The sequence below is a fragment of the Canis aureus genome, chromosome 27 (genome assembly GCF_053574225.1).
Source record: "Canis aureus isolate CA01 chromosome 27, VMU_Caureus_v.1.0, whole genome shotgun sequence".
In the NCBI taxonomy this organism is placed as follows: domain Eukaryota; kingdom Metazoa; phylum Chordata; class Mammalia; order Carnivora; family Canidae; genus Canis; species Canis aureus.
This window is the reverse complement of record NC_135637.1, coordinates 27148953-27159649: the sequence shown is the minus strand read 5'-3', so window position 1 is coordinate 27159649 and position 10697 is coordinate 27148953. Positions and strand designations below refer to the sequence as shown.

Genomic DNA, 10697 nt, shown 5'->3' with positions numbered 1-10697 from the left:
GGCCTCAGTTGGGTCAGGGCAACAGATCAGGCTTGGCTTCTACCTGCAGTGGCCCCTACTCCTCCAGCCTCAACCAGACACCATGAGTGGCCGAGTCGGAGACCTGAGCCCCAAACAGGCAGAGACCCTGGCCAAGGTGAGAGCCCCTTCTCTTGGCGCCCCAGAGGGCTGAGGGGCAGGAGGAGGGGGTGGCCGGAACCGTGTCCCACTCTGTTGGCTCAGCTTGTCTCTGATATTTTGTCTTTACTGTCACCCTACCCAGGATCATGTTCCACAGCAGCCAGTGACATCAGTTCTGTCCAGGGCAGGGGTTGAGGGAAAAGTTCCACATCCAAGTAATAGTGTATGCGCTAGATCAAACTTGACTTCTCATGTGGAAGCCAGAACCAGAGAGGTTTTTCGACAGCTGCCCCCTCCCATCCCTCCCAGTCCCCTTTGGTGGGAACTAAAGGATGTTAATCGTCTGCCCTCTGACTCTGTTTGCCCTCCTTCTCTGATAGTGACTCTGAAAGGTGACCTGTCTGTAAGAGTGAGAGGGACAGAGCAGAATGTGTTGTCATCCCCACAGTCAATGGGGAAGAGAACATATAATCATTAACCATGCTTTTGTAGAAAATGGAATGAAAAAAGGCAGAAGCCTTGATGCCCTAAAAAAAAAGTAAAGAACTACAAATACACTCGTATGCCAAGCCACTTACCCACCCACCCACTCACTCATTTATCCTTTCTTTCATACATCCTCCCACCCCACCCAGCCACCCATCTATCCAATCCTCTTCTGTCTCTTCACCCACCAATATCTCCTTCCTCTACTCACCTCTCTCTCCCTCCTTCCATCCTCTGATTTCTCCTTCCTTCTTTTTCCATCCCCCACCCACTCATCCATCCCCCCATTCATCCATCCATTCTTCTTTCTATCCATTTACTCAGCATCTATCTTTGCTTCCATTCGTCTACCCATCCAATGATCCATCTCTCATGCTATTCCATCTGCCCATCTATCCTTCCATCATAATGGGCCAGACTGCATGTGGAAGAGAAGGGATGATGAAAACCATTATTGAGTTTGGGGGCCAAGGTTAAGTGCAAAAACCACTTTAACCAGCATCTCCCTTCTCAGTTCCGAGAAAATGTGCAGGACGTGTTGCCCGCCCTGCCCAATCCTGATGACTATTTCCTTCTGCGCTGGCTCCGAGGTAAGGGCAGAGGTGGGGGAGATCAGGGTGAGGAGCAGCGAGAGGGGCCTGGTCCCAACTGCCCAGAACAACTCATTGCTCTCAGGATCCAATTACACTGTCTTGCTTCACATGTTCAGGTTCAGGAGAGAGGAGGGTGCAGGGAAGGAAGGTCCTACATAAGCCCCCAATGCCATGCATAGCTCCTCACAGCCTGGGGCCAGGACAAGCTGACTAGAAGTCCGTCTCTCTCCCACCTCACACCTTCCTTCTATCTTCACACAGCTCGGAATTTTGACCTGCAGAAATCAGAGGCCATGCTCCGCAAGGTGAGACCTGTCCACTCCTGGAGATTTGAGAAGGGTTTTGTGGGGGGCAATCTAGGCCTTGAGTCTCCATCTCCATCCTCTCCTTGGAAGTGCTGGGAGCCCAGTGGGGCCTTACCTCTCTTTTCCCTTTCAGTACATGGAGTTCCGGAAGTCCATGGATATTGACCACATCCTTGATTGGCAGCCCCCAGAGGTGAGCAAACACCCTCCCCTCCCACACCAGTCTTTTACAGATATAGCATTCAAGCAGCCTCTAGATCACTGGAGAGCATGAGTGAAGGGTAACAAGCCCAAACGGCCTGTGGAACTGCCCGCAAGCTGACAGGCATTTCTCCTATAATAATTATGAATATTTCCTGGGTGTTTATGAGGTCCTGGCCTGAGGTAAAACTTTACCTGCATGAACTCATTTAGTCATCACAACTCAGTGAGGTGGGTACAATTGTCCCCATTTTACAGATGCGGACACTGAGGTCCAGCAAAGGTTAAGCAGGCTACCCAAGGTCCCACAGGCCCAACATGGAGCTGGGATTTGAAATCATGAAACTGGCTTTTCATCACCACAGTTAGTTTGTGCCTCTGAGCCCTAACCCCTAGGGTCTTACTCAAACATCTTGTCTGTGTGGGAAAGAAATTTAGTCCACCAAGTTGTTGGAGAGAACAGTCCCACTGCTGGCATCTTAGTAAAGCAATGGGTATAGTTTCATTTGTAGAGTGTGAGCTCTGGGCCAGGCACTGTGCTTTACCTACATGATATTGAGGATTTTCCCTAAGAGAAGGATTATCCAAACCATTTTACAGAAGAGGAAGTGGAATGGGACTCAGAGAGGTAGTGTCACTTGTTCAAGGATGCACAACAAGGAAGCAGTAGTGTCTGTATTTGAACCAGGTATGTTGACCTTTCAGAATCCATGTTCTCCATCACTCAGCCCAACTTCTCTTAATGGAAAGGGACGTGGGAGATTTGGGAGACAGAATTAAGGAGCCCAGAGGCCTTCAGCCAGGCCCAGCTGAGACTTGGCTCTGCCATGTTCTCACTATGAGCAAGGCTTTTCCCTGAGGGCCCCCTAGTTTTCTCACCTGGACAATAGTGCCACCTTTCAGGGAAGGTGACATCTAAGTTTGTGTAGGCTTGAGCCACTCAGGTCAGCCTAGTCTGGGGGTCTCCAGGGAGGTACATAATGCTAAGTTTTGTGTATCTTTCCATGCCCAGGTTATCCAGAAGTACATGCCTGGAGGCCTATGTGGCTATGACCGGGATGGCTGCCCTGTGTGGTATGATATCATTGGGCCACTTGACCCAAAGGGGCTGCTCTTCTCAGTCACCAAGCAGGATCTGCTAAAGACCAAGATGAGGGACTGCGAGCGCATCCTGCATGAGTGTGACCTGCAGACAGAGCGGGTGAGGCCTAGGTTGAGCAGTAGGGGAACTGGGGGCAGGTGAGTCTGTCAGGGGATGTGGTCCCAGGAACACACCTGGCTCTCTACTATCACAATCAGAGGACTCTGGAGTCAAGCCACAGCTCAGCTACTTCCTAGTTGTGTGGTCTTGGAGAGTCATGTCACCCCTCTAAGTCTGTTCCTTACTTACACAACAGGAATAATAATAAATAACAGTTGTAAAGATTAAATGGGATAATGCAAATGTATGGCTCAACACACAGAGCCTCATGCATATTTCTCAACAATACTAGTTACTGTTATTCCTTCTGAGCCCTTTTGCCCCTGCTGTTCCTTCTGTTTGAATAACTTTACCCCCAACATACCTCTACCTCCCATGCTTCCCTTGGCTCTCTCCCTTCTATCTTCCAGGTCCCAAACTTAGATGTCAGCTTCTCTTAGATGTCCCTGTCTCGGTTAGCGTGTGTCCCCACAACTCCTGTGCTATTTATTTGCAGCACTTATCGCAGGATTTATAGTGGCCTAGTTGCTTGTCAGTCTCTCCAAACAGATTGTGAACACTTTGAGGACAAGAGTATTATATAGTATCCTCTCCATGACTAGCACAAAATAGGTGCTTAATAAATATTAATTGGACAGAGAGATGAATGGATGACTGAATTTTAGTATGAATGGATGGTTGGGTGAATTGATGGATAAGTGGGTCAATTAATGGATGGATGAACAAACGAATGGATGGATGATAAATGGATAATGGATGGATAAGTAGGTGGATGTGTGGGTAAGTGCATTCACTGTTTTGTCCACTTGTTTCTCTGAGGACAGAGTAAGGGACTGGGAGAATTGCTGAGAGGTCAGGTACTAGGGTCACCGTGTCCCAAATTCTGAGCCTGCACCCTGAACCTTGGGAGTGGTCTTTGCTTTCATCCTTGCAGCTGGGGAAGAAGATTGAGACCATTGTGATGATATTTGACTGCGAGGGCCTGGGACTGAAGCACTTCTGGAAACCTCTGGTGGAAGTGTACCAAGAGGTGAGGAGAAGGCCCCCTGGGTGACCCCTGCTTGCCTTAATGATGAGCTTGGTCTGCTGTGACCTTGTTGCTCACTCAGAGTCAGGATTTGGTAAAAGATGGTTGACTTCCTGGGCTCCAGCGCTGCAATTCAGGACTCAAAGAGCCTTAATGTATTTCCCAAAAGACAGGCTCAGAGTCAATGCTGTACTGAGATCGTAGAGGCCACCTTCTGCCAACCCTTCCCAGCTCTGTTGTCCCTAGCTCTGTGACTCCAGCAAGTCACTTCTTGCCTTCATGCTTCAGATTCCTCACCTACAAAATGGGAATATTGATAGTGTGCATTTCAAAGGGATGTAGGGATATTCCAGCGGGTTGATACATAAAACGTGTATATAGTGCTTGGAAAATTGTGAACATTTAATAAACAATAAAACAATTTTTAGATTTATTCTAAAAATGATTATTATGAGAGTGTGGTTGTAATAGTCTAAAGGGAGAAACTCTCCTCCAGAGGCCATTGGAGGTGAAGGAAAGAAAGGAAACACTCCTTGGCCCTTTGGACACTCCACAGAGGAGAGTACAAAGATGATGAGGTAGAAGGTGAGATGTGGGTTCTGATGGGGTCTTTGGTTCCACAGTTCTTTGGCCTCCTTGAAGAGAATTACCCAGAGACCCTGAAGTTCATGCTCATTGTGAAAGGTATGTGGCAATTGACTTCAGTCTTTTGTGCCTCTGTTTCCTCATTTTGCCTTGGGAGCAATAAAAGTACCTGCTTCCCTGGTAGTGGTGAGGGAGGCTGGTTGTGTGTCTGCATGCTAATCCCTTAGAGCCTGGAACAACAGAAGTGTTCCATAAATAGTAATTTCTATGATTGGCCTTACTGCAAGAAGAGGCAGTTCCAACACTAGCCCTTCCAGGAATTCTCCCTCATTTCCCCCACCCACGTTGATCTCTCCACTCCCAAACTGCCTGTGGCACCGGCAGCTGGAGGAGCCAAATCTGGCATTTCTTGTCTGCTGACTTCTGGAGACCTCTTGTTGTCTTGTGTGTGTTAATCCTGCTTATTTCCTAACTTATCTGCTCCTTGAAGGCAGGACCTCTGATTTTCCACTTCTGTTGTATTCTTCACAGACCTGGGAATATGTGGATGCTCAGTAGGTATTTTGTTGTCGAGCAGGCTGATGGATGGATGTTTAATGATTGGCTAGTTAATTGGTTGGTTGGTTGATTATTTACTCTGTTGGTTGTCTAGTTCACTGGCCAGTTGGTTGGCTGTCTAGTTAAATGACTGGTTGTTGATTGAATATTTGGTCAGTTAGTTGATTAGTTGGTTTGTTGGATAGTTTTAGCTTGGTTGACTGATTGAGTGACCACCAGGCATTTTGGTTGGGTGCATAGGTGAGTAGTAAGGTGGCAGATTGATTAGTTGGCTGGCTGATTTGTCATTTGGCTGGATCCTGGATAGTTGGCTGGCTGCAGAAGGTAATTGGCTGGGTGGTTGGCTCATTGCTTAATAGGCTGATGGGTTTTCTGGTTGGCTGATTTGTTAATTGATTGTTTGGCTAGTTATTAGGTTGGCTGACTGACTGATAGTCTGATTAGTGGGCTGATTAGAAGGTAAATTGATTGGCCATTTTGTTGGTTTGTTGATAATTTGGATGATTGGTTGGCTGGTTAGTTGGCTGCTTGTTGGCTGATTGGTTTGGCAGGTGCAGGGCCTTTTCTAATTCATGACTCCTCCATATTATTGGCTATGATTATTGTGGAGAGAGTGTCCCAATGGAATAATTTTTTGTCCATTATCTTTTTTTTGTATCTCTTCAGCCACCAAGCTATTCCCTGTGGGCTACAATCTCATGAAGCCCTTCCTGAGTGAAGACACTCGCAGAAAAATTGTAGTATTGGGAAGTAAGTAATTCCAGCTCTATCCTCTGAATTCTGTGCCACCTGGAGTCAGAAGTTCCTCCTCAAAAATAAAGTGAAGTGTGTTTTACACTGTAGAGTCTATCCAGTTATCTCTGCCTCATTCCATGTCTTTGGTAACTGAAGCCTCACACCTTCCTCCTTATCAGTTTCAGTTTGGTTTTTAGTAAACCTCTAGGCTATGGGCCTCATTTTCCTTTAAACACTCATCACTTCAATGCTTCTAAAGGAAATTTAGGCTGAGGAGGATGAGGAAGAAGAGCAGGGAAAGGAGATGTGATTCAGAGAAGGAAGGATCAACAAGAAGGGACTGAATAAATAAATAATAATGCATCCATTTGATGATATTGGAAAACCATGAAAAATGATTTGATGTCAAGGGAAATGTCACTAGGATTTTAAAAAGCAGATGATAAAGTGGTATGGATAGTATCATCTTCCTTGTAAAGACAAAAATATATTGCTAGAAAAAATGCAACAAAATGTTGATTTGTGGATGGCAAGAAATCAAGTGGTTTTTAATTTTATTTTTTGTATTTTTCTGTTTCCTAAAGTCTTATAATAAATGTATTACTTTTATAAGTAGAAAAAAATATTATTTTAAAAAATGATATGGAAAGAGAACGGAAAAAGAGAACTAGTTCTTAAATTCAAGCCAATGACCATGAACTGGGAGGACAACTTCTCGAAAGCAGAATGGTCAGATCATCAAATCAGGAGATCTAAGGCTCTGGGGGTAGAATCTTTAAAGTCCTTGCTTTCTTTTTTCTTTTTTTAGGTTTTTATTTATTTATTCATGAGAGACACACAGAGAGAGGCAGAGACACAGGCAGAGGGAGAAAGTAGGCTCCCTGAGAGGAGCCCAGTGTGGGACTTGATCCCAGGACCCTGGGATCATGCCCTGAGCTGAAGGCAGACGCTCAACCACTGAGCCACCCAGGTGTCCCAAAAATCCTTGCTTTCTTTCTCTTCTTGATATTTGAGCCTCAGCCTTTGCCCAGTTCCACAGAGATAGGGAACTAGGTGGATCACAATGGAGCCTCCCAAACCCTGAAGCAGTGTGGGTAATGCCACACTCCAGGTCCAAGTCCAGGGCTCTATCCTACTTGGTGGCGCATAGAGCCCTGTCCATTTGTCCCTGGTGTGCCAGACACTGTGGTCTTTGCTTTTATCCCACTATTGGCAGGGAATATCCCATGACCACAGTGGGGCTGAGGGTGGGCGGGGGAGATAGCCTGGCCACAGACTTGTTGCAAGACTCAGGATGCTTAGAGCTTTGCACAGGTCTGAAGAACAGTAATAAGCATTACGGCTTTGGTGATTAAGCAGCACAGAAGGGGAAGGTCCATTCAAAGGCCCAGGGCTATCCATCCTCCACCAAGAAGTCTGGCTTGAGTATGCCACCTACATGCTGTATGGCCCCCAATAAGGTCCTTGACTTCATAGGGCTTTGAAGTCTCCTTGAGACAATTAGATGATTTTTATCTTCACTATTCATGACTGGAAGACCCTCAAAAATGTGCAAACCCTTATCAGCTAAGAGGAAACATGTTTCCATAGCAACACAATGCTAGAAGACACTTTCTGCAGCCCAATGGGAGGCTGGAGAATTGGTCGTGGTAGCCTAGTCCCTGTAGGGCTTCTCCTGAATTCAGAGCCCCCTGGTGGGAATACAGGGCTGACAAGTCCCCTCCATGCCTGATAACAACCCTTCAACCCCTTTACCCACAGACAACTGGAAGGAAGGTTTGCTGAAACTTATCAGTCCCGAGGAACTGCCTGCTCATTTTGGGGGGGCTCTGACTGATCCAGATGGAAACCCCAAATGTTTAACTAAGGTATGAAGAACCCCAGATAGGGGAGGGGAAGGAGTGGAGCTGAATTCCTTTCTCACCCACTCATTTATTCCACATATGTCTATGGAGAGACCCCTGTGGGCCAGGTATTGAGCTAGAGAGCTCTAGCCCTCCTATCACCAGGCTCTCAGCAGCTATTCAGGCAAACAAGAAATGAGGAAAATTTGACTCAGGGGGATGATCTGTAAGGGAAGTTTCCAGAGGAGGGCTTGACCCAGGAGGGTCAGGAAAGGCTTCCTGGGGGGTGAGAGAGGATGGGATGAGCCAGATACTTCCAGAAGATGGTGAAAGCATATCAGGCCGGAGAAATAGCATGAAATAGCACAAGCAACGCAATGGCCAAAAGAGGGAAGCAAGCCCATTCTGTCCTATGTCTGCAGATCAACTATGGTGGGGAGATCCCCAAGTCCATGTATGTGCGGGACCAAGTGAAGACTCAGTATGAGCACTCAGTGCAGATCAGTCGTGGCTCCTCACACCAGGTGGAATATGAAATTCTGTTCCCAGGCTGTGTCCTCAGGTAAGTGCCAGGCTGCCAACCCATCTCTGGCTGGGGCTTAGACACTCAGGGCCCCAATCAGACTGAGCAGCAACTTGTCCCCCCTCCTGCCCACCCAGGTGGCAGTTCTCATCTGATGGCGCAGACATTGGCTTTGGGGTTTTCCTGAAGACCAAGATGGGGGAGCGGCAACGGGCTGGGGAGATGACAGAAGTACTCCCCAGTCAGCGCTACAATGCCCACATGGTGCCTGAGGATGGGAGCCTCACCTGCTCTGAAGCCGGTGTCTGTAAGTCTACCCTGGCTGGGCCATAGGTCTGGAAGGCTGGAGCCACCTGTCCCATGGTTTAGAGGAGGAAACAGAGGGGCAGTGACTCCCCCTACCTCAGGAACATACAGCCTAAATTAGCGTCATTCATTAACACAGTTGGTCATTCTTCAGGCTACATTCTCAAGCATTTACTACACACCAAGAGCTAGCAACACACAGGTCTCAAAGAGGGTGAGAGCACTCAGGCCACAGGATGCAGGTAAGGGACAATAAGGCAGGTGCAACATTTCCCGGGAAAAAAACAGGGCTCTGAGAAGTAAATCAACTTTTCCAGAGCCACACAGCTGAGTGTGATGCCAGGGTCCCACCTCAGCCTCATGGTAGCTGCATAACCCTGGGCAAAGTCTTAACCAATCTGGCCCCTTGGTTTGCTCACCTGCAAAGCAGATGTACAACCTCTGCCTCTTGGGTGGTTGTGAGGAAGTAGATGGTATGCACTAGCCTCGCCTAGCACCTTACTTTATCCAAGGGGGCTGGGAGGCTTTTGACAATCCCAACTGCCCTGCCTCACCCCTATCAGGCACACATTCAGGTGTGGAGACAATGGGAAGAAGGGGCCATTGTTCTCATTGCCAGTTGGTGCAACTAAAGCCAGGCTGGGCATGTGCCAAGAGGAGGTCAGTGTCTGTTTACAGACATGGCTCAAGGGTGACAGTTCCCATGGGAAAGGGGTGGTAGAAACTTGGCCCAGCTTAGCAAACATGGCAGGTAGAAACATAGCCCGTCCTCTCTCTGTGGCTGGGGCAGGGACATGGGGATTGTGAAGCCAAGCCTAACCATCCATATGTCCATCTGTCCCCCTAGATGTCCTGCGCTTTGACAACACCTATAGCTTTGTCCACGCCAAGAAGGTCAGCTTCACAGTGGAGGTGCTGCTCCCAGATGAGGGCATGCAAAAGTATGACAAGGAACTCACCCCTGTCTAGGCAGCTCCCTCACTTCTCAGAGATCCCTGACCCTCTCCTTTATCTATATCCTACAATCCCCTCTTCCCTCAGAAATTGATCATTAGTCCTCTTGACTCCGTGAGATTAGTGAGTAGAGGAAGAGTTGCCTTGGGGAAGATTTATATGTTGTGGTCATACCAGGAAAGTTATGAGAGGCACAGTTTTGGAGGATGGCAAGATTGCATAAGAGGAAAAAACAAGGTGGAAGCAAGAGATGAATGTCACTGAAAACCAAGAAACCAGAAAATAAATCCTTAGCTTTATGTTCTCACTTCTAAGGCATTTGTGTGTATTTTAATTTCTTCTCTATGACATATAAGCCACTTGGGTTACAGACATATCTAAATTCTTTTAACTTCTACTCCTTATACAGTAGATGCTCAATGTATACTTGTGAAGTTGAATGAAGGTAATGAGCAGGTAATTCACAGGTATGCAGGACAAGGAGCTTACCAGAGCAGATTCAGCACCTTGGACAGAGACAGGGCTGTGGAAGTTGTGGGCTCTCCTGGAGACTCAGGTGATCCAGCCCCCAGGTTTCTGGGTGTGGCTGCCCCCTGGGGTAGGTAGGCGATGCCTGCATAAGGGGTTTGTCTGGCTCAGGGCACACAGCTTTCCCAATCTATCACTCCCACCTGTATCCTCTTCCCTTGGAACTCACAGCTTATATTTTAAGCAATTAAAGAAACTTTACTGGAAGCACAGGAGGTCCTATCTAGTTCTGGTTGCTGCCTGGCAATAATAATTTTAAAAATTTCAGCTACCACCTGGTGAGTACTTTCTTGCTTACCACACATGGTTCCAAGTGCTTTATGAGTTTTGTTCATTTCACCCAAACCTTCCCCAGGGACCACTTATCATGGCCATCTTATGGGTAAGAAAACTAACGGTCAGAGAGGTGAAGTCACCCCCAACATCATATAGTTCTTACGTGGCAGATTCAAGACCTAGGGTTTGTTTTTTCTTTACTCCAAAGACATTGTTTTTAATACCATAATATCACTTCCTGAGACCCTACTTTCATAAAAAAGGAGAGAAGGAATGACTTGTTCATCCTAGACCTTCCAGTAGAAGTGTCCTGGGTGTTATCCTCTCCAATCCCAGTTAATGCAAAGTATGTGTAATGCCCATTGGGCAGCTGGGGCAATAGGAACCCCCAGTGCTCAATTGCATGATGTTTGTCCAAGGAAATTCACCGCAAAATGGGCTATAGCTTTGTTTCT

At 47.1% G+C, this 10697-nt stretch overlaps 1 protein-coding gene across 1 annotated transcript; it reads left to right on the top strand.

The window, feature by feature from the left end:
* LOC144299040 (SEC14-like protein 3) lies at positions 1-9752 on the top strand. The gene is made up of 12 exons (XM_077874321.1): positions 1-136; positions 1121-1196; positions 1461-1504; positions 1638-1697; positions 2718-2906; positions 3841-3936; positions 4557-4617; positions 5743-5826; positions 7573-7679; positions 8078-8217; positions 8316-8485; positions 9332-9752. The coding sequence occupies exons 1-12, from the start codon at positions 83-85 to the stop codon at positions 9451-9453; spliced, it is 1203 nt and encodes a 400-aa protein (XP_077730447.1). The 5' UTR covers positions 1-82; the 3' UTR covers positions 9454-9752.
* Positions 9753-10697: the final 945 nt, after the last annotated feature.